The sequence below is a fragment of the Hakea prostrata genome, chromosome 8, assembly GCF_041222555.1.
Source record: "Hakea prostrata isolate BN-2017 chromosome 8, UWA_Hpros_2, whole genome shotgun sequence".
Lineage (NCBI taxonomy): Eukaryota > Viridiplantae > Streptophyta > Magnoliopsida > Proteales > Proteaceae > Hakea > Hakea prostrata.
The window spans coordinates 11,873,406-11,897,731 of record NC_142607.1 but is presented as its reverse complement, the minus strand read 5'-3'; the positions used below and the strand labels follow the sequence as shown (position 1 = coordinate 11,897,731).

Genomic DNA, 24,326 nt, shown 5'->3' with positions numbered 1-24,326 from the left:
TTGCACCCCTAAATTACTTTATTCTTATGGAAAAAAGGGATAAATTATTACTTAACAAGGTTTTCACCAAAAAGTGGAGAGAAAAGGAAAATTAAGAACATTTGGATGTTTAGGGCATGGGCTAGCCCTAACGGTAGTGGTAGCGTATTTGTTTCAAGAGCTCATCTAAACTATTCGGCTGTGAAAATAGTGTTTGTTTATTCACCTCCACAACTCTTAGGTTGCAGTACATGATATTTTTTTGATCTAACGACTATTATTATAAAGATGAAAGATCACAACAATTGAATCATAAAAGTATAACCTATCACTCCATGCAGTAGCAAAAGAAGCTTAAATTTAAGAGAAATTTTGAATGTCACCCTCTAAAAGTTACCCCCTTAAAGTTAATGCCATCAAACCCTTTACAGGATGAATTATATCAAACATACCTAATAATATTAGGAAATCAAAGGAATTACATATTAATTTATTACTTAAACCCCGTATAGGATGAAAATATATCAAAGATATCTCCTGCCATTAGAAAATCTGAGTTACCAATTGATGTAAGCAAGTTGAATATTTAAAAAAAACCATTTGTTATTCTTCCTCTCCCAATCATAATTCTCATGAAGATTAGTTTATGAGTTATGGCTCATAGATTGTGTTTTTAACCTTAGGAGATATAGAAGTAACATTGAAAATGCATAAATAAAAACTCGTTGGAAATTGAGTTTCAGCAAAAACCACGGTTTTTGCGGTCTCATTTTCCTTGTTGTTGGTCCTACTTAGGTCTGGGAAAAGTGTCGAAGGTTACAACTTACAACCCAAAGCCGGAAGCTCTTGGTGCTTCCCAATTATAAAGAAATATGTATCGGCATGCTTCAATGATTCAATATTGCAGGTTATCATCTTCTCCATTTCGTTTCCCCATCGCTCCATTCAAGGCTTTTTATTCGTCTTCTCGACTCACCTCTTCGTCTTCTTCATTATCTTCTTATTCTTCTGCTGCTACTTCCACTGCTTCTTCTTCAGTGAGGGTTTTGTTTTGGCCAAAGCCGTTGAAACATCAGCGTAGACGAAGCAGAGCTTTTGGAACTGCTGCTGCTGCTGCTGCTACTATTACTACTACTGAAGATGGGAAGCAAAGCGAGAGCTTCTTTGCCGATGAAGCTGTGTCCTGGAAATCTCTTGGAATTTCCGACAAGCTCTCACGAGCCCTCTCAAATTCTGGCCTCCACAAGCCCTCCCTCGTTCAGGTAGTCATCTAACTCCATCTTTCTTGCCCCTTATATCCTGGAATTATCAATTCATTGTCCGTTTATGCCGTAAACTCAATACTATTTCACGCTTAAAGCTTGTTGCCACAAATAATGAGCCTGTTCAAAGTCACAATTACAGAAAATAAGTAGACATTTAAATTTACCTTATACAAGGTTTCACCTTCATCTCTGAATTGAACAAACCTTGGACTATCTTCTCATTGTCTTCAAATTATTTATATATTGTCAGTAACTCAGAGTTTAGGTCATTAACATTCTTGAGTGTGCTCTTCAGGCTGCTTGTATACCATCTGTGCTATCAGAAAAGGATGTGGTTGTTGCCGCGGAGACTGGTAGTGGTAAAACACATGGATATTTGGTCCCCCTGATGGATAAGTTATTGAGTTTACTTGCTTCTACTGGGGATACTGACAGTAATCAAGTGTCAAATCAAACCCAAGGGTTTTCTCTTGTTCTTTGCCCCAATGTGATGCTATGTGAGCAAGTGGTTCGCATGGCCAACTCTCTTCGTGATGATAATGGCGAGCTGCTTCTAAGGGCTGCAGCTATCTGCGGACGGCAGGTAGAGATGCTTTATTTCTACCCAATACATGTTACTTTTTTAATGGATTTTGTTCTCAATTTTCTTTAGGTAGGTTCTACATCTTCAGAGTGAAAAATGAACAACATCATGTGGTTTTTTTTGCTCCTTTTTGGTTTTGGGCTTCTCAATAATGTTATACCCTTATAATAAAAACCTATCACTGCAGGGGTGGCCAGTTGCCCAACCACATATCCTTGTTTCAACACCAGCTGCTCTTCTAAATTATCTTTATGCAATCGACCCTGAAAAACTCCGCCGTTCTGACTTTCTACGCTATGTGAAGTATGTGGTAGGTTTTTTCTTTTTATCTGTTTCTAATTGCTACAATTGCAATGTTAGTTGGCAGCCTATCATATTTGACGTTGATTTTATGATTACATCAATAAACAGGTGTTTGATGAAGCAGATATGCTACTCTGTGGAAGCTTTCAGAATCAGGTCATCCGTCTCATAGACATGCTTCGGTTTGAAGAGAAGCAGTTGTCTCGGGCTAAAGGTTCCCTACGTAAGAGTCTAGGGGAATCAAATGAATCAAATGCTGAATCCCTAGTGAATTCTGAACCAGAAGACATTGAGGGCCTGCAACCTGACTTTGTCCCTGAGGATGAGGAAGATACAGATGTTGAACCTGATGCTGAGTGTTTAGCAGTAGACACTGAAGCTGCTCCGAACCGGGGAAAAGACTGGAGGAGAGTTAGAAAAATTTACGAACGCAGTAAACAGTACATTTTTGTTGCAGCTACTCTTCCAGTAAATGGGAAGAAGACTGCTGGTGGAGTATTGAAACGAATGTTTCCTGATGCTAGTTGGGTTAGTGGAGCCTATCTTCATTGTCACAATCCCAGGTGCTTCTTCTTTCATTTGCTGACAAGTTATCTAATTTTAAGGCTTCATTTGGTTGTCTAATAGTTTGTCTCTGTTGTTTGTTTGTACATTTTTCCACACGAAAGGGAACATACTTATCTTCGAGTAATATTTTGGTATCAGCCTTAGTAACCTCGGCCTGTGTTTGGTTGGTGATGGGTACGAATGCAAAGAAAAATAAATTGTCATGGTGTTTGGTTGTAAATGGAAAAGAATAAAATCTTTTTTTTTTTTTTACTTGAGTTACCAAAAAGTTGTGGAATACATGACGAAATTCGCTCTAGACAAAAGTCCCAACATAATATTTCTTGCCAAGTTGGCAAGCCATTGTTTTCAGGCCTACTCTTGACAATTTCACGGCTCCAAGGACAAAACTAAAACTGTCTCTTTCCCTTTTTAACTAAACAACATGAAAGTTCTACTTTTGCTTGTCATTTCTTTTCATCTCGTTAACCATACACACCCTCATTTAAGAGAAAGTTGAATTTCACGTGAAGGGAAATTTCGTGGACAATTATCAAAGTGTTTGTTTTGTCTTTGCTTTATTTTTATGCAAAGTGAGAAGGGGATACCAATTGGATTCATTGTATCACTTAGGATTTCATTCTAGCCTGATTTTTGTCTGATGCATAATAATTTCAGTGTGACTCATTGTTGTGAAAATGCCATATTATTATGAAATACATTCCAAATTTTATTTTTATTTGGTGAAACATATTAACCCTTGCATGCTGGATTCCAAATTTACCTTAGAAATATAGACATAAAAAGACTTGCTAAGGTTTTTATGCTGAAAGAATCTTTGGGATGTTTCCTAGAGTATGAAGCATGATGGGAGCATATTGGTTTATTTGACAGTATGTGACTAAAACCATAGTTTTCTGGCCCAGACAGGATCAGAATCATGGTAGAAGATCTCGCCACCTTGAAAAACCAAGATCTTGACCATCTCGGCGAGATTTGGTCGAGATATACAATTATTTGGCATCAACTCGGTGGCCCATCTCGGTGGATTTTAGGGTCCCAATTGGGTTAAAACTTGATATTTAGCCTATTAAAGGCCTTTTGAACACATTGGTGGCCTTGGATTTGTCAGAAAACAACCCTATGTATGATTTCTAAGTCTACCCATAGTGTGAAATCGAAATGTTGTAGGATTAGGGAATACAAAGTTATACAACATGTAATATAGAACCTTTAAGGCATTTAAATGAAAAGCAAGTGTATCAAATGCATCAAGTAACCTAAATGTTATCAAATTCCATCTACATGAGTATCACAATCTCAATTTTCAAGAATAGAACAACAAAATTATACAACCATTAGAAGTTCTATATAAGTCATTAAATCATAAGTTCATAAGACAAACAGAGAATGATTGATCTTCCTTCGATGTTGCAGATGTGCTAAGAGTAGTTGCAAGTGAAAATTCAGCCGAAATCCACAACAAAAAGGCAAACATTGAGAGTTTCAGCGAGATCTAGGGCGAGATATGGCGAGATATAGCGAGATATCCCAACTCTCTGCTCTCGACCTCCATCTCGTCTCGCCTATGTGAAAAAACGAGATATCTCGCGAGATCTCCCACCATGATTAGAATATTGAAAATGTCTTCCTTATGCATTTAATCATATGAGGAAACCATCTGAAATTGAGTAACTTAGATTTTAAGTCAAATTCCACATGCACTTTAGTTTTGTGGAATATGGTGAAAGTTGCATGTTTGGTTCCAACTTGCCTTTTAAAATATACCTGCAAAGAGTATTGCTTAGATGCAAACATCGATAGTAACTTAGGGGAGGCAGTTGTTCAAACTACAAAAAGGGTGACAGGATGATGGAAACTAGACTTGGATACAGTGGTGTTCAACTAAACGAATGGTTATAGAACTGGAGAGGATCAGAAAATTGAACCATCATCTGATGCCTAATAGGCAAAGACAATCTTCAGGTTCACTCATTTTAGGAAATCATTTCAGGATTGGGCAGCCCAGATGGTTTTAGCTAGGTTTTAGGACTCGGTTCCACCTAGGGTTTTTAACCAGTGACAAAATGAGTTGTGCTGAGACCTCGGGGAGTTGATGTAACATTTCCCATCAAGAAATTGTGGTGGGTTTTGGGGACTATGTAGCCAATATCTGTAAGCTTGACATCCACCCTATTTTGGTTCTCTTTACACGGTGCAAAAGTTAGCTGTTACCCTATTGTGCTTTTTGTGTCAGGGGCTGTAGGGGATGGGGACCCAAGGGGAACTTGGTGTTTTGTGCTTGTATACGATGGTAGATGTATAGAAACGAAGAGGGGAGTTTCTACACATAGATTATTGTGAGCTTGTGCTTTGTGCTCTTTTCTATGGTCTATGGGAGGCAGCAGGCAGTTGTCTCTCTGTCAAACTAGTATTCTTGCTTCTTGAAGATCTCCAGATCAGGCTACCATGGCCGTCACAAGTTTGGCCATTGTATCTAGTGCCCCTTTTGATCCAGCTTTTGGCTTTGATACCCCCAGATATCTCTTTGTGTTAGGCGTCTATCCCTAGTATTAGCTTGTATATGAGTAGTTTTACGTGCTATTCCTCTCGTCCTTCTAGGTTGTACTGAATGTTAATTAGCTATGTATGCTCTGCAAAAAAAAAAAAAAAAAAAAAAAAAAAAAAAGAAAAGAAAAAAAGAAATTAAAGAAATAAAGAAAGTTGAATCCAAAATATCACTCGAACCCTAGGTTGGTAGTGTATGATGTAAGTGAGCTCTACCCTAGGTTTGTTCGTAATTGTTAGAAACTTAGAAAAAAGATGTATGTTAAACAAATACTAGTGCAACAAAAAGGACATAGATTAATCAAATACAAGTGCGATAACTGATGAGTCCTAGGATCCTAGTAACTACTACTGAAACAAGTGCTTGGCCGGATCATAAAATGAGCCTTACTACTGTTGTCAGAGCCAAGATTGATTCAAAGACACTGGTCATGACATATCTTGCAGGAAGAAACACTCAGTCATCCGCGGAAACCCTACAAATGGGATCATTAGTGTATGGGAGGTACCTAACCTACTTATATATGTCTGAAACATAAGGAACTCAGTTGACTCATCCACGAAAACCCTATAAATGGGATCATCAGTGCATGGGAAGTTCCTAACCTCGGTATATGTGTCTGAAACAGAAGGAATTCAGTTGAGAGGCACACTGCTACTAGATGGTGCCTTCGAACTGAAATTGGCACCAACATGGATGGCTGGGGGAAGCTGGGAATCCAAAGATGCTTTGCTCAAACCTGACACGGTATTTGACTTGACCCTCATACTCAGGATAATCGTGATGAAGAGCTGGCCTGACAAAATCTTCATCGTTGATCTATTCAAAAGTAGTTTCTGAGAAAAATGCAGCTCCTCCTTTCTTCTGGAAGTTTCACTCAACAGTGTCCAGCAGTTTATGTAACATTTCCCAATGAAGAAATGAAAAGCACAAGTTTGGAGGAGCTATCTGACTATGGGGTGAGATGTCAAGTTATGAGATTTCTTTTGAGTGCTTTGTCGAAATTGGCCCTGATCTTCAGCTAAATATCACAATTCTGAATCTATGCTAAACAACATGTTTGGGGTATCCGTCCTAATTAGGTTTGCTTAGCCAATCTTGGTGACCTGGAAATGGCATAGTAAGGAAAGAGGGGAGACTTGTCACCAACCTCATTTATTTCAAAAGGAATGTTAAGAATCCAAAACCCACGACCCTATCTCCCCTAAATTAAATGTAAATTGCATGTTAACTAGTCCCTTGTTTTGAAAGTCTTAAAAATATGGTAGTATGGTACTGATATGATTGATTCAATGCACACATTCTTCTCTTTAAACAGAATAGCATTAGAGGACACTTGCTTCCAGGATTATATATCCTATATGGTTTGTCTCAGAAGGGAAGTACATGATATAAACTATAAATTGTATGAGAAGTCCATTACTCAAGCTTCTTCTTCTTCCTTCTTTTGTTTTATTTTTTATTTGGTGGAAGTGGGGAGGGGGTGAAGAGTTCTTAAGATTCCTGAGCTGGCAATTTTGTTCATATTCTAAATATGCATTTTCTATGATGGTTCTTCCAAGTTTATCCAGTTCATATGTGTTGATGATGTCCCCCTTTTCCTTTGTATCAGATTAGAGCAGAGGTGGATTAAAGTTACAGTTGAAACACAGGTGGATGTTCTTATAGATGCTGTGAAACAGGGATCTAGGTCTGAAGCTTTGGCTTCTGATGCTGGTGTAAGTCGGACCATGGTGTTTGCAAATACTGTTGATGCTGTTGAATCCATAGCTAAGATATTGCATCAAGTTGGAGTTGAATGCATTTGTTATCATAGGAACAGCTCCTTGGAGGAGCGTACAAAAAATTTGAATGATTTTCTGGAGAGAGGTGGTGTGCTTGTTTGCACTGATGCTGCTGCACGTGGTATTGATGTACCGAATGTTTCTCATGTTATTCAGGTATCTGTTCTCTCTGATACAGTTATTAGTCCTGCCTTGTGGGATGCTTATACTTCCTGACTGAGGGCCGCAAGTTTGACAAAGTTCATTAAATAGGGCAGAAAAGGCTATATGAAAATTGTTAAATGAAGCATAGGGGAATCTTTCCTTTGTAATGTTGGTATTAGTCACTACTATTTGACTGTGTGTAGGCAAGTAAGGATCCTGTTAGTCTATCTTTACTTCTATTTTTAATTTGCTTTAAATTTAAATAGGATTTCTTGGCTAAGAGTTTTGTTAGGTTTATTTGCCCGGGCCATGACAGAGAATTCTGGGTTCTATCATTGATGTAGACTGAAGCATGACAAGAAAATAGAACTCAGTAAAGTTACTGTTCATGGAAATGCTATCAGAAAAGCTATTGTTCCTTTGAACAGCACCTGAGTAACTGGTCATGCAAGGGCGTCATAACCATACTGCCTTGTGTGGGAATGCTTCTAGATATTGTGTCTTTTTTTGTTATTTATTTCCTTCCTATTCTTAACTCAGTTAGAGTTTCTATTTTAGTTGCTTGCTTTGTTAACAGTTTTTATCTTAACCTTCCAATTTTGCTTCTTTAGCAAACCTTTTTTTACTTGTCACTCAAGTCTCAGCTCTTCCGGAAGGCTTTCTATTTTAGGTTCAACCTTTGAGGCTACATAATGTAATGGGTTTTAGTGCCCTCCCCCAGGATTTAACCAATGAAGTTATATTGCTGTAGGCAATGCATTGTGCTGAGAGAGGTGGAGGAGGGTAAGGTGCCCAGGTTTAGAAGCCAACCCTTCTATCCTTAGACCTATTCTTCCTTCCCTACCCGATCTCCGTTACTTTCTATTTTTTACCCAATCTTTTATGATAAATCTACACTACTTGAGAACAATTGAGTCTATCAACTGTCTCCGTAGTTGTTTGAAACCTGGTTTTGCTTAATTATGCCAGATGTCATTTCAGTAAATGCTCAAGTGCTTAAGATGTTATTCATACATAAACAAATACTCCCTATTTGAATTTAATATAAAAAAATCACTTCCAAAAGGATAAGAGCAAATTGCACTGGCACCCCAAAATGGAGGCCTTAAAGCATTGACACCCCTCTTTATGTTTGAAAAACACAGACACCCCTAAATTGGATTTTCATTGGACACATCAGTCCAAATTTTCACTGAAAACCGTTAAATCACTATTTATTTCCCCCCCCCCCCTTTCATATTTTTGGAATTGAAAGAAAATAAACAGTGATTTAATGGTTTTCAGTGACAAATTGGACTAATGTATCCAATGAAAATCCAATTTTGGGGTGTCCGTGTTTTTCAAACATAAAGTGGGCTGTAGTGCTTTAAGGCCTCCATTTTTGGGTGCCAGTGCAATTTTCTCAAAGGATAATATGTCAAACCCTAGTTCAAGAACAGAACTGGATTTTTGGTGGTACGATCAGGTCACATCCAATAGTCTTGATCGTGCTGCTGCGTCAATGTGTTCTATTCGAAATGAAATGAATGATTTAAGTTAATAGAATTTATGCCCTTAAAGTGAGTGAAATGGAAAGACAGGATGTACATAGCTGACGCAAGTCATTGGCATAATGCTTGGTTTTTAGTCTTTAGGAGTTAAGACGTTTCTTCATCATGGTGGCATGTCCTTGTTTTCTATTATTTTTTTAAATGAATTAACAGATGCAAATAATCTGTTCTATTCTAGGCGGAATTCGCAACTTCTGCTGTAGATTTCTTGCATAGGATTGGTCGTACAGCAAGGGCTGGTCAATCTGGAGTTGTCACGAGCTTGTACACAGATTCCAACCAGGATCTTGTTGCAGCAGTACGCCAAGCAGGGAAATTGGATCAGCCTGTGGTAATTTTCAAGATTTATTTCACAGTTTTGATGCTACCGCTACTGTTTAATTGTTTTTCTGGAATTTAAGTTTCTGCTTTGTTATACTACATGTTTTCATCTAAATATCAATTGATCCCAGTCAAACTTCTGATAGCACATTGACATAAAGTTCTTGGTGCAAATTGATTTTATTATAACCAGTGTTATTTTTTTTTCAATTTTAATTATGTTTTATCTGTTAATAAATGTTTCTACATTTCCATCTATACATATCTGCAACTGATCACTAGGATCCTTATGGTTGTAGGAGAAGGCATTCAGCAGAAAAAGGAGCTTCCGCAACAAACTTAAGAAAGGTGCTTTCTTCACTCTGTCTGTACTTTATTTTCTGTGATACTAGTTTTTTATTTTGTTGGCTTCCAGTCTTTGGTAGATATTTGGAACTCAGCTTGCATGCAAATTTACAGCAGTAGCAATTGTGATTTCTTTGTCTGGAAGTTGGATTTTAGTATTTAGTGTCCATCTACATTGCAGCATACAGATGGAGTTTATGGTGATACAGCCATCAAGACTCCAGTAACTCTTTAAGGCCCAGTATTTTGGACATCATCCTTTTTCTTCTCTTTAAGGATATAAACACTGAGAGAAAAGAAAATGATGAAGTATAATTCACAATAGTTATCAATTCAATTTTACTTAATAAATTTCCAGAAATCCAGCTCTATAGAACTCTATTTCATCCATTGCTGTGATGGTTGCTGCTGTGTATTCTGGAATCTGGCCTAAATTCTTTTGCTTGTCTGGTCCATATTTGCAGTCTAGTCATCTGTACATTTGAATTCTATTTGGTCGATGCAACTTTGGTCAAAGACTGCTCCTACACTTTATACACCCATTTGTCATGTATAACAAGGAACTAATTAGCCTTTTGTGTTGCAGTTATTTTTGTTGATGAATCTGGTTAATGCAGTGATATGAAACCTAACCTGATATGGGATTGCGGAAAATGAGGGTTGAAGATGGGATAATAGATATGTTGAACTATCTAAGCAGATGATGACATGGAAGGATTGATGATAAAATGTTGTTGGTGCAAAGGAATTCCAAAAAACAGAGTTACAGAAACAGTTTCTAGAATGTTGAGGGAAAAGTTGCAACTTAATGATTGTTATTCACCTGTCCAAAATGGCTGAAAACTTTGATCAACGTCTTGGAAGACTCGTTTCTGTCACTGGCTTCTTTGATCGGTTGATTAATGTGGTTTGAGCAGTTTATATTTTTGGTAGTTTTCTAAGTAAACATAACACACAACCATATGAGAAGCAAGAAGGGACCTCAAAAGAGGAATTAATGCTCATAATTGAAACTTTTAATTCTGAAAAAAGAAGAAGGTAAAACTCTAGTTTTTTCGAATTTATGTACAGAGAATTTCGATGTTCGAAGTAAAAGAAGCACTAAGGAGGATGAAACTTGGTAAGACACAAGGTCTTGATGAAATCCCAATAGAAGTATGGAAGAGCTTAGGAACCCATGGACTAGTTTGGTTGACTAGGAGAACCAGTTTGGGTTTATGTCGGGAAGATTTACTACAGATGCTATTTACTTAATTAGGAGACTTATGGAAATTTATAGAGAATGTAGGAAAGACCTTCATATAGTATTTATTGACCTAAAAAAAGCTTATGATAGAGTTCCTAGAGCGTTAATTTGGCAAGTACTAGAGAAAAGAAGTGTTGCATGTAAATAGGTAGATATAGTTAAGGATATGTATGATGGTTCGATGACAAGTGTAAGAATAGTGGGGGGACAAAGTAATGAATTCCCAGTTATAGTTGGGCTACATCAAGGATCAACTTTAAGTCCATATCTATTTGCACTTGTAATGGATGAATTAACCAAAGACATTTGAGATGAGGTTCCTTGGTGTATGCTTTTTGCTGGTGATATTGTGTTAATAGATGAGACTCAAGTGGGGATTAATACCAAATTAGAATCATGGAGAGCAGCTTTGGAATCAAGAGGTTTTAAACCAAATGTAGATCCCTAAAGCTCACCCACTTGGCTTTTGCAGATGACCTCATGATTTTCTCTTGATTTTCTCTAAGGCTGACCACTCCTCAATCTTTTCTATCCTTTCCATCCTCTCCTTCTTCGAATCCTCTTGGGCCTTAGAGTCAACTTTGAGAAATCCACCATTTTTCAACTCTGACTCTACTAGAGCTGCCCTCCTTCAGTTTACTGGGTTTAGCCCCGGCTTCTTCCCTGTGACCTATCTTGGTCTCCCCCTTATCCCGGTAGGCTCACTCGCCACCACTGCTCCCCGATGCTTGATCATATTCGGAAAAGCTCCAACTCTGGAAGAGTAAACTGCTTTCGTTTGCTGGGAGAGTGGTGCTTATCCGTTTTGTCCTCTAATCGTTTTATCTCTATTGGTGTGGTATCTTCACCCTTCCCAAATCCACCATCCACTCCTTGGAATCTATCTTCTGTGCCTTCCTCTGGAAGGGCCAAGAAGCTTCCCGCTTCCTCCACCCTATTTGTTGGAAGACCATTTGCTGTCCCAAATCCGAAGGAGGTCTTTGAATCCGCCGTATCCTTGATATGAATATGGCTTGTCTTATGAAACTCATCTGGAAGATTGCCTCCAAACATGATTCCATTTGGGTCTTCTGGGTCTATTCCTATCTCCTCAAGAATGACTCCATTTGGACTGTCCCACTCCCCTCCAACCCCTCCTGGATCTGGAGAAAGCTTTTGCTTCTCCATGGTTGTTTTTTTTCCCGCCATTTTAGTCTAGGTTTCAACTGGTGTTAGTACTTCCTTTTGGCTTGACCTTTGGCATCCGATGGGTATCCTGTTCACCCTCCTTGGCCGCAGAACCGTGTACAATTCTCGTATCCCAAAATCCACACCACTCTCCTCCTTTATTTCCTTCAGATCTTGGTCCCCATCCCTTACCCAAGTCTCACGCAGTTTGGAGCTACCCTCCCTTTCATCCCACACTGAGGACCACATTACATGGCTTCATTCCCATTCTACTTCTTTTTCCACTGCCTCCGCTTGGAACCTCCTTAGAACCCCCTCCCCTCTGTCCTATGGAGTCACCTTGTTTGGCTTAAAAGCCACATCCCTCGCCACTCCCTAACTCTTTGGAGAGCCGTTAATCTTGCCTGACCTTCCCAAGCGTTTCTTATTAGCCATCACATCCTTGCTAGCCTCAACTGTACCATTTGTTGGAATAGTTGAGAGGACCTTGACTGTTTATTTTTCTGTTGCCTGCTATCCCACTCTGTTTGGTCCCGAGCCCTGGCCTCCATTTGGCCCAGATCGCGACATTCATTTGGCTTTGCTCGAGACTGGAAATGGATCCTGGAGAAACTTTGCTGGTGCCACTATCTGTGACCAAGTGGGTAAGCTTGTCTTTGCCGCCATTATCCACCATCTTTGGTAGGAGTGTTACTTGAGAAGATAGACTTCCAAATCCTGATCCCGAGATATGATTTGGAATGCCATCTATTTCGATGTTTCGTCGAGACTTCGCTCTCTTCCCCACCCCCTGTTGTTGATTTTCTAAGAAATAGGCTGATAGAGGATGATGTTTCCCAAATAATTAAAATAGGGTGGATGAAGTGGTGATGTGCGTCCGGGTTGATCGACGTATTCCATCAAAGCTGAAAGGAAAATTTTATTCGACCAGCTATGATGTACGGTGCAGAGTCTTGGGTTGTTAAAAATAATTATATAGATAAACTCAGTGTAGCAGAAATGAGGATGCTAAGATGGATGCATGGCAAAAATAGGAAGGATAACATAAGAATGATCATATTAGAGTTGGTTTGGGAGTTGCTCCCATAAGTGATAAGCTTCGAGAAAGTCATTTGAGGTAACACGACCACGTTCAACGGAGACATATGAATGTCCCTGTACGGAGAAGTGATATAATCCAAATTGAAGGGACTAGAACAGCTAGGAGTAGACCTAAGATAACCTTAAGAGAAGAGGTGATAAATGATATGCATAGTTTAGGCCTTGTATCTAGTATGGCCTCAAACAGAATTGATTAGAAGGTAAGAATCCATGTAGCTGACCCCATTTAGTTGGGACAAGGCTTATTTTTGTTGTTGTTGTTGTTGTTGTTGTAAAACTCTAGTTTTTTCCGTAACTGCAAAATTAAAAGCCAGAACTTCAAAGAAAATAGAAACTCTCAAGAAATCACTTCTATCAGGAAAGATAGAAATAGGAACTAAAAGAAAATTTACTGGAATATATAAGCCCAATATATGGGTTAAACAATCCAAATTCTTAGTCTCTAAGTAAGCCTTTTCTGCACCTAGCGTGCACATTGATATTCCAAAGATGTGCCAACTTGGTATCACTTGGATAAGAGCATATAATTTTAGAATTTTAGAATTTTAGCACTTGTAATCAGCCTAGGGATTTAAAGGAAACTTAGAAGAAAAAGAATAGATGAAAACTAAAGAAGAAGAAGAGAAGAAAAGAAGGGAGAGAGCTTGCACATATATTTTGGCTCTGCCCCTGCTACTTTATTTATAATATAAAATCAAGTCTTAGTTTAGGAAAGTTTCTTAAATTGGGTATAGCAAAAAGAAAATTATATATTGCATAAGATCCCCCTAAAATCTACTAAAAAGGAAACTATCGTAAGGAGATTACTTTTTTTTTTGGATGAATAAATAATTATATTAAAAGAACAGAAACAACGATACAAGGCCTTTAAGAGGAAGACCGAAAGAAGAGCTAAGACCCCAGGAGACGACAATGAATCTGTTCCTTGGGGTATCATCAATAGGGGGATGGGGTAGCTAACAGCCTAGAAGAAACATCAAAATAAATGGTTTTCCAAATCAAGTCAATAGAGCGAGATTTGGACGACCATCTCCTGAGATTACGCTCCCACCAAATGTGGTGAATAGAGGCATAGAAAACAAGCTTACCAATCCGATCACAAATGGAAGAGCCTAAAAGTTTCTCACCATCCAAGACCAATCACGCGCAAACCCATAGGAGCGCCTCGAACGGGGCCAAATGGAAGCAAGGGCTTTTCTCCAGATAAATCTAGAGAAAGGGCAAGTGAAGAAGAGGTGATTAGTGTTTTCCAAGTTGTTCCAACAGAGGATGCAGTTGGGGTTGACTGGGACAATGGTGGCTAATGAGGAAAGATTGGGTGGGGATAGCTTGGTTGAGAACTCTCCAAAGGGTAAGGGAGTGGCGAGGGATGGAGCTTTTGAATCAGACCATGGAAACCCAAGGGGGTTTGGGGTTATGGGTACGAAGGTGATTCCAGGTAGAGGAGGTGGAAAAGTTTTTGGTGGGGGAAGGGAGCCAAACAGTGAGGTCGTGGGTAGAGCTAACGAGAGGGGGAAGCGAATCCCAATGTGAGAAGGGGAACGGGGTTCCAGGAGCCATCAGTGATGAAAGTAGACAACGGGGTATCTTTGGGGATTTGGGAGTCATAAACAGTACGGGGACCAAAATGAGTGAAGAGAATGCCCGTCGGATGCCACGGGTCTAGCCAAAAGGAGGTGGAAGATCCAGAGGAGATGATGGTAGAAATAGCAGTGAGAGCTAGAGGACGAAAGGAGAGGAGTTTCCTCTAGACCCAAGAAGGATTGGAGGGCAAAGGAGAAGTCCAGAAGGAGTCAGAGCGAAGAAGGTGAGAATGAACCCAATTAACCCAAATGGAATCTTGCTTAGAGGCAATTTTCTGAATGAGTTTGAGAAGACAAGCGAGGTTGACATTAGAGATCCTACGGATGCCAAGGCCTCCCTCAGAGGTTGGGTGGCAAATGGTCGACCAACAGACAGGATGGATGAAACGGGTGGCCTCCCTTCCTTTCCAAAGTTAGCCGCAGAACAGGGATTCCATATCATGGACGGTAGATTTGGGGATGGAGAAGATCCCACACCAGTAGAGATAAGAGGATTGAAGCACCGAGCGAATGAAGACCACTCTACTGGAAAAGGACATAAGCTTACCCTTCTAGAGTTGGGAGCTTCTTACGGATATGATCAAGCATTGGAAGGTAGTGGTGGCGAGTAAGCCTGCCAAGGGATGAGAGGGAGCCCAAGATAGACGACGGGAAAGGAGCCAAGCTTAAAGCCCGAGAGAAAAAGGAGAGAGGAATGAAGTCGATCAAAAATCCCAGAGAGGAAGATAGTGGATTTATCAAGGTTGACACGAAGGCCAAGAGAGAATTCAAAAAGAGAGAGGGCAGAGAGAATGGAAGAAATGGATTGATGATCCGCTTTAGAGAAGATCATAAGATCATCAACAAAGGCAAGATGGGTAAGATTAAGGGACTTACACTTGGGGATGGGAGAGATAAGGAGCTGATCGGTTTTGGATTGAAGGATGCGGGAGAGAACTTCTAAAACTAAGGTAAAGAGGTAGGGGGAGAGAGGGCAGCCTTGGCGAATGCCAACGCGGGACGAGAAGAAACCCACAGGAGAGCCATTGGTGAGAATGAAGAAGCGGGGCGAAGAGATACAAATTTCAATCCAGTGAATGAAGGGGGGAGGGAAGCCCATGGAAGAGAGAACATCACTAGTGAAGTCTCAATGAATAGAATCAAAGGCTTTATGAAGATCAACCTTTAAAAGAGCAGCCGGGGAGTGCGCAGATCTTTCGAAGCCACGGACAACTTCCGCACAGAGGAGGATGTTGTTCGCAAACTACGCCCTGAGATAAAAGCAGATTGATTTGGGCTAACAAGAGATGGGAGAGTCTTTTTTAGCCTATTTGCTAGGACACTAGAGATGAATTTGTAGATGAGGTTACAGAGGGAGATAGGACAGAAGTCGGAGAGGGAGGAGGCTCCTTGCTTCTTGGGAATGAGGCAAAGGAAAGTTTGATTGATGGAGGAGAGCTGAGAAGGGTTGAAGAAAAAGCTGCGAATGGCCTTGAACAAGGTCATTCTTGATGAATCCGTCCGGCCCAGGGGCTTTATTGGATTTATGGGATCGGATGGCAAGAAGAATCTCTTCAGAGGAAGGGATAGCACAGAGAGAGGGGATGATGGAAGGATCAATGAATTTGTTGATGAGGCTAGGGGGGAGAGGGGGACGGGAAGAGATGGAGTGGGGAGAGAGGAGATTTGAAAAGAAGGAAACAATCTCCTCCTTGATACTAGTAGGATTAGAGATCCGAGAGCCATTACTAATGATGAGGAAGGGAATGGAGTTAAGATTATTTCGAGCTTTGAGGGAGCGATGAAAATAAACAGAATTTGAGTCCCCAAGCTCAAGCCATTTGATTCTAGCTTTTGACGGAGAAAGCTTTCCTCAGAGGCAAGGAGGGAGGAGAGATCAAAGGAAAGGGTCCTTTCGTCTTCAGCAAGAGAGGGATTGAAGGGATCATCTTGAAGGAGAGATTGGACCCAAAGGAGATTAGAGCAACAGGTGGAGAGGCTGGAGGAAATATTTCCAAAGGTGGAAGAGTTCCAAGTGCGAAGGGCTTCCTTAGTGTTGCGAAGCCTGCGAGCGAAGGCAATAAGAGGAAGTGGAGAAACAATGGACAGGCTTCGCCCAGGCTTCCATGACAGTGGGGAGGAAAGAAGGACTCGAAGTCCACATGTCGAATAATTTGAAGGGCTTAGGACCAAACGAGGAGGGGGGAAGCGAGTTGGACAAAACAGGGGGAGTGGTCAGAGAGATTGGAATTGGAGAAATAGGCATTAGAGGCTGGGAAGGAGGAGAACCAAGGGGCATTAAAGAGGAAATGATCAAGCTTCGAGGCAATTCTGGCATGACCGGAACGGTGATTATGCCACGTAAGGGGTGGCCGGACCAACGAAGGTTAAAAATACCAGAATCATTTAAGCATGCATTAAAGTCTCCCATCGTGGCAGGAATCGGGGAGGATCCTCCAACACTCTCATGAGAAAAACGGATGATGTTAAAGTCCCCACCGATGCCCTAAGGGAGATCCAGAGATGAGGAAGAGATAGAATGGATAGCCTCCCAAAGGGGGGAGCGATCAACAACTCGGTTGAAACCATAAACGATGGAGAGGAGAAAAGGGGGCAAGTTATTTGAGAGAATGCTGAGATGCATGAGTTGAGGGGAGGATCTAAGAAGAGAGATTTGGAAATGAGCGGAGTCCCAAAGGATCCAGAAGGGGCTATAGATTGGGCAATCCGATGAGCATTGTCCACTTGGACATGGGTTTCGAGAAGGGCACACAGAGACTTTTGAGGTCTTAATTGTATTTTTAACCTCCGCTTGCTTGGCCAGGTTTATTGAGACCCTTGACATTCCAGATAAAGAACTCATACATAAGGATCAAAAGGAGAGGGGGCATCTAAGTTGCTATTGGGGGAAGAGCACAGAGGGGAATTAGTGGCAATCAAAGAAAAGGAGTTGAAGGTTGGAAACTCACATAGGGGGGAGCTGAGGGGAGATGGGGTTTCAAAGAGGTCCGGGTCAATGGAGGAGTTGGAGTTTGGGGATGAAGGTTCATGGATGGGAAAGCTAGTTGTAGGGGTGAGCAAATGGTCTGGTTCAATGGCTACGGGTTGAGTGACAGAGGACAGGGGGTTGGGGGAATTGAGGTCAGTGGGCTGTCTTTTGTTGGTGGTGGGTAATCGGTTAAGGGGAGGGATGGTTGTGGCGAGCTTAAGAGAGGCACTGGTTAAGGGAAGAGGGTTGGAAGTGTTGGGCTTTAAGGGAATAATGGGCTTATGGGTAATATGGTTGGGGGCTTTTGATGGGCAAGGCAAAGTCAAAGGGGAGGTCCAAGTAAAATGGAGGCAAAGGGGAAAGAGAGGCAAATGGGCCTCGGGATGGGCCAGGACGAGTATTGGGTTTATGAAAAGTGGAATTGCGCTTTATCGGGTAAGGGGTGTTTGAGGTGATGGTTTTGGATAGGGTTGAACCAGAAATGATGGGCCGCTGGTCTAACAGGGGTTAGCAAGAGATAAAAGAGGGGTTTTGAATTCTGGGTAGAGGCGGAACTCGTTAGGGAACCAGATTCGTGAAAGGAGGTAGATCGAGAAGCTTTTCCAAGATTGGACATACCAGTCGATGATCGAACAGGTCGGAGCTTGACTTTCGAAACCTTGGGAGCTGTCTCCGAGGTGTAGAAGCTAGGAGAGGCTTCAGCAGTAGCGGCAGTAGTACCAGGCCCTGTCGTGAGATGCAGGTTTGCAGGGATCAGGGTTTTGCAGGTTGTAGCAGAACTTTTCATGGCTTTGGGAGCAGCGCAGGTCACCGGTGGAGGCAATCTGTTTCCTCTTTTGAGTCGCCAGTAAGTTTTGACCATGAAGGGGTTTGAATCATCTTTAATGCCAGCTTCTTCAACAGCGGTGGATGGAGCAGAGGGAACTAAAGTAGTGATCTTTTCCAAAATATCGATGGTTCGCGGAGGAGCTATGGGGGGCATTTTCTCAAGAACATGAACAGCAGTGTCTATTGTCCGAGAGAGGTCCGTTGAGCAACATGAAGCACCATCGTGACCGAATGAGAGGCAGATATCACAACGCAAAGGAATCCAATCATAAACAATAACTTGATCATACAGCAGCCATTATCATTAGAGATGGAAACCGAGGCAGGAAGAGGCTTAGTAGCAGGGAAGTCCACACATAATCTGGCATACGAGAGCTTCTCCATCTTGAGAGTCTTGACATCAGTGCGCAGGGGAGTACCAATTGCAGAGCCTATTCTACTAAGGCAATCACAGTTCCAGAATTCGAGAGGCAGACCAGGAAGATTGATCCACTGGGGAAGAGAGTTGAAGTCGACCTTGCGGAGAGGCGAAGATTGAGACCAAGGCTTGACGAAAATTTGAGATTTTCCCATAGACCAAGGAGAGCCAACCAGAGCATGATCTTGACAGTTAGAGGAAGAAAAATTGAAGAGGAAAATACCGGAATCTAACAGGTAAGTATCCATGAGGCCCGAAACCTTCCATTGTTTGGAAAGGGAAGCTTTTAGGATGTTGAAAGGGGGAATGGGACCAAGAAATTGGCCAATAATGGCAGATTTCCAGCGGGAGACACCGGGAGCAGTGGAGGTGGAAGGACAGTGAACAAATGGGGGGTGATTAATGGTGGTTGGGGGAAGGAAGGGAAGGTTAAGATTTTCAGTAGGGAGAGAAGGTTCATTGAAAAAAGAATTCCAAGGTTTAACAGGTGGAAAAGGAGGTTCGATTGAGGGGGAAGAAGGCGAAGGAGGGGGAGAGGGGCAACGGAGAAAGGGAATGAGACATCACTGGAGGTTCCATAAGGAGATTCCTTGTCAATCAAGCAATAAGAAAAATAAAAAGTAACCAAAATAAAAAGCAACTAAAATAGAAAGTAACTAAACAAAAGGAAAATAGAAAGAATCCAAAAAGGAAACTCCAGGATGAAGCTCCAAAACTTGCGCACTAAGGCAACAACTCCAAGACTTGCGCACCAAGGCAACATCTCCATAACTTACGCAAATCTCAACACTCCTCAAGCTGGAGTATGCATAAAGAAAGCTCCAACTTGGATAAATAAGAATAAACTTGAAAGGCAATGCCAATTTGGAAGTAATAGGAACATATATTAGTGCTCCATCATCTCGAACACAAGCAACAATAGCAGACACCGATAAACATTGAGAGAACTTCACCCAAAAGATAATCAACATCAGCTTAAAAAAAGAAAAACAATTTTAATCCTCATGTCGAACGAACCATCCAATAATGAGAACAATCGACAATATTGAAAAGGAACAAAATCCATATGTATAGCAACATCAAAGGCCCTATCCAAATAATGCCTATAGTAGGAGGAATCTCCACACTAACAGATAAAAATTGTAGCTCCAATGTCCACACATAACCTTTTGCAAGAAGGCAAAGTAGTAGACAAAGGTATGGGTAGGTAAAAGACAATATTGGTTATTGTGGACCAAGTAAGTGGGTAAAAGGCAGTATAAGTTATTGCGGACCAAGTAGGTAAGGTAATATGGGTTATTATGGACCAAGTAGGTAGTTAAAGGTAGTAAAAGTTACTATAGACCAGGTAGCTAGGTAAGAGTAGCATAAGTTACTACAATCAAGTAGGTAGGTGAAGGTAGTATAGTTTACTACAGACTAAGTAGTTAGGTGGTGTTGTAGAATACCATCTTAAGAGGACAAAGATCTTTACCAACAATATTCTTCAACAAATCTTGAGTAGATATAGAAAGAGTCTCCGATCTCCCCCTCATATGTAGCATTACACGTGGACAATTAATGACAACCAGCATCCAATATATGAAGATTCCAAGCAAGAATTTCCAATGTATGCTTTTATGGTAAATATAAACTTCATTCTTCTAGCAAGTCTGAATCCAAGAAATACTTCCAAACTCTCCTCATGGTAGATTATAAGGTGCATGCATGTGCCGAGCTTCAAAAAATTGGAGTCACAAGCTGATGTAATGGGAGTCCCAAAAAAAAAGGTTTAACATATGTGCCCGATAGCAATTCTATAATAAACCAGATTTTTTAAGGGCCTATTGGTAAATAAAGAAGTGATGGATATGAAAGGAATTAGATTCATAAATGGAGGGCAAACTTGGAAGGAAAAACTCTTAATGGCAAGATTGTAAAATAGTATGAGAGATGGGGTCATTATTGAAGGAAGGTATTTCCAAACATTAAAAATCAAATAAATTAAATGATGTAACGGGCAGCCAAATCATGAAAATAGGAATATAGAAGATGGAATTAAAGATAGGACCAACAATGCAATCAGTAAAAAAAATTAAAAGAGACTAATTAACCTAAATCTAAGAAAAGGGATTGGCCTTGGAGTCGAGATTGTCTCCTACCTCTAAGGTCAAATCCAGAGGATACAAAACAAAGGGGAAATCTAGGGAAACTTCTTCAATACTTCGATCAAGAGAATAAAATATGGTGGAACAAGACGGTAAAACTTTTAAATAGGGGGAGGGAACTTTTAAATAGGAGTCGCAATGCCTTCCTCACACAACTGGCAACTAGTATAGAGAATCCAGAACAGACATCTTCTTCAACTCATTGACCTCATGAAGGAGTTGCAGCATCCAATAAATAGCAGGAAAAGAAGGACCTTTGAGGAGGCAAGCTGGTTCCAGCAGGAAACTGTAAAGAACCCTAAAAATATTGGATCGAGTCCTTCTTTTGGTGAGACAAGCAAGCCTTAAAATATGAGTATCATCATATGGCAGCAGCAACAGGCCCAGCATTCACAAAGGTCTGAGCAAATAACCCAGAAATCCCATCAGACACAGTAGAACTCAGACTTCGAAAATTATACTTCATCAGCAGACATGGAACAGCAGTTGGTTGGTGGCTGCTGCAGGTAGAAGAAAACTTAGAATTTGATCAATGGCGACAAACAAGAAGGCAGTCTTAGGCTGATTAAACCCGCTCTGATACCATGTTAGAACTTCAGCACCTGTAATCAGCATAGGGATTGAAAGGAAACTTAGAAAGATAAAAAGAAGGGAAAGAGCTTGCATGTATATTTTGGCTCTCCCTTGGTACTTTATTTATAATGTAGAATCAAGTTTTAGTTTATGATAGTTTTCTAAACTGAGTTACAATAAAAAGAAAATTACATATTGCATAGAATCCCCCAAATCTACTATAAAGGAAACTACCCTAGGGAGATTACTTGTTAACCAAGCAATGAGAAAAATAGAAAGTAACCAAATTAGAAAGCAACTAAAATAGAAAGTAACTTAAATAGAAACAAAAAGCAAATACAAAGTATCCAAAAAAGGAAACTCCAAGCTGCATCTCAAAACTTGTTCACCAAAGCAACAATTTCAAGACTTGTGCACCAAGGCAGCATCTCCATAACTTGCACAAATCTCAACATATAATTTTTATGGTGGCCTCCAACTTTTATGTGCTTTAATACTTGTACACAGGCATTGTCCACTTGTCATGTCTCTTAAACTTTCTGGACCGTGGTCCCGCCTAGGATTGCAGACTTCAAAATTTGACATGATAAGATGATCTTTAGTTATGGAAGTATTTTATCTGTGCAGAAAAAAACTGAATTCAGTTTTTCTTTTTTCTTTTTCTTTTCCATTAGATAGAGAAAGAGCATAGCTGGAATTATCCGTTCATGCTGATATGGTGGTTTGGCTTCAGATCTTCTATACCAAATGGATATAAAAAAATGCTTGCCTTGAATTGTCTGTTTATGCTGATAGGGTGAAATGCTCTATGTAATCTTGTATATTAGACCCTCCAAATAGTTGGTTCTGATCCACTTATCCAAGACAAATGGCTTGCCTAGAATTGTCTGGATCTTTATGCCCTGTTGCCTTGTTGGAGTACTTTTCTTGCATCCATACCCAGTTTAAAACACTTATGTTCCCAGGATTCTAAGAGAGTAAGTTTTGGAGTCTTTGTCATTCTCCATGTTTATCATTCATGGTTTTCCAATTGACTCACTTTTGATAGTATGTTGGAGTGTATCTGGTTGTTTTTGTCTATTTATTTTATTACATTTCTGAAAATTCTCATTCTCATTCTCTTTCTCTCACACACACACACCACACCACACCACACTCTCTCTCTCTCTCTCTCTCTCTCTCTCTCTCTCTCTCTCTCTCACACACTCACACTCACTCTCACTCACTCTCTAGTAACGACGCACGTGCACATGCATGTACGCGTGAAGTGTTCTTCCACAACGTTGCAATTTTTCTAGATATGCAAGAATTTCTAATCATATAAATAGAAGAATACTGAGGGTTCAATGTGACCTTGGTGCCTTGAGACTGCAAAGACATTCATGGATTACCAAGATCTGTTTCTTGGAAGATGGAGAGTTATAATTGCCAAACTTAATATTTCGTCTTCCCAAGTTTATTTCTTGGGAAGCTGGATATGTGATTATCCAAATAGTCAAGAGAGAGAAGGAATACATGAATATGTAGAATTGTAATTGTAATGAATTTACAGTTATAGACATAATTACTTGTGTACACCTAAATTAATGACTGAGGGTAATTTGAAAAGTAAAGAAATTTGTAGAGAAATTCAAGAGGTTTCGATGAGAGGAAAAATAAAAGAATTCCAAGGGATTTGAAATGCAAGATAGATTGAAGAAATTTAATTTGAGGAGAATTAAATAAAGGAATTTCAAAATCTTGGATATCTTTGCATTATTTATTAGATGAATCAGTATTATCTCTTATTAATTTTTTCTCAGTAGAAAATTATCGCTTAATAATAATTCCAAGAGATTTGAAAATATGCAAGCTTACTTCCCAGATTAATTTTACTTAATTTGTGTTTAAAAACTTTTTCAATAAAGGAGATAGTGGTATTAATGAATATTAATTTCAACTAATTATTCATTAATAATATTTATTATTGTACTTATGAACAAAAATTACAATTTTGGACATCATTTATTAGTGACTTAAAGGTCTAATTGACTGAATAGATAAGGGTATTTAGAGAAACAGAAAATATAGCCATGTCCTCTTGAGTGTGTGTGTATATATATATATATTCAAATGATGAAATTCATGTTGAAAATGTTGCTTTGCCAATATTTTTTATTTGAGTATTAAAAGCTTAACAGCTGCAGGTCTTGATCTGTGAGTGCCTGCTTTAATTAGGATGTAAATGATTCAAGCTGAATTATTCCAAATTGGAAGATGATTGTGATAAGATTCTGCAGGGTTAAGTGTCCTACTGTATAGCCTGTAGGCGTTTTTATAAAGTAGATCAGACCAGGCTAAAATGAGGCTTCAGACATGCTTGTAGGGTATGTATATTAACCAATGATTCAATAGTCTTAGTCTCTGATCTTGGAGAAGCTTATTGAAGGGATTTTCTCTAGAAAATTATCCACACTAGAAACTGCCTAAATGGTGGTCTATGATCATGTATTGCTCATTACAGGTAATAGAGAATTTTTTGAGTATTGAGTCATGTATTCCTATATTTATTTGCAGGTTCGATGCAGGCCAAAGATGCAAGTGTTGAAGACAAGGTTCTAGCATAATACAAGAATTTGTCACGTGTAGCAATAGGATGCCTCTCAATGTTTGAGGTATGCTGTGGATCTAGTTTTTTTCCTTCTTCTTTCTTTTTGTAGTTTTTATTTTTTGGTGGGGGGAGGGGGGGGGGGGGGGGGTTGGTGGAGGATGTAAATTTATTTGTCTCTGGTTGTTCAAACTGGATTTTGCTTTTCGCCAGATGATCTTCATTATTTTATTGGAGAACACCAAGCTTCATCTTGACTCCCCTACCCCTTTTTTAACATAACATGTATTTTGGTTAGGTGTCAATTTTGCTGCCTTGA

General features: G+C 39.9%; 1 protein-coding gene across 1 annotated transcript; it reads left to right on the top strand.

Moving 5' to 3' along the window:
• Nucleotides 1-750: 750 nt before the first annotated feature.
• On the top strand, nt 751-24,139 carry EMB3108 (DEA(D/H)-box RNA helicase family protein). Its single transcript, XM_089164788.1, has 8 exons — nt 751-1,241; nt 1,540-1,827; nt 2,015-2,137; nt 2,239-2,693; nt 6,858-7,185; nt 8,902-9,054; nt 9,344-9,392; nt 23,977-24,139. Exons 1-8 carry the CDS (start codon nt 852-854, stop codon nt 24,024-24,026), a joined length of 1,836 nt encoding a protein of 611 aa, XP_089020914.1. The 5' UTR covers nt 751-851; the 3' UTR covers nt 24,027-24,139.
• The last annotated feature ends 187 nt before the right edge of the window (nt 24,140-24,326 follow it).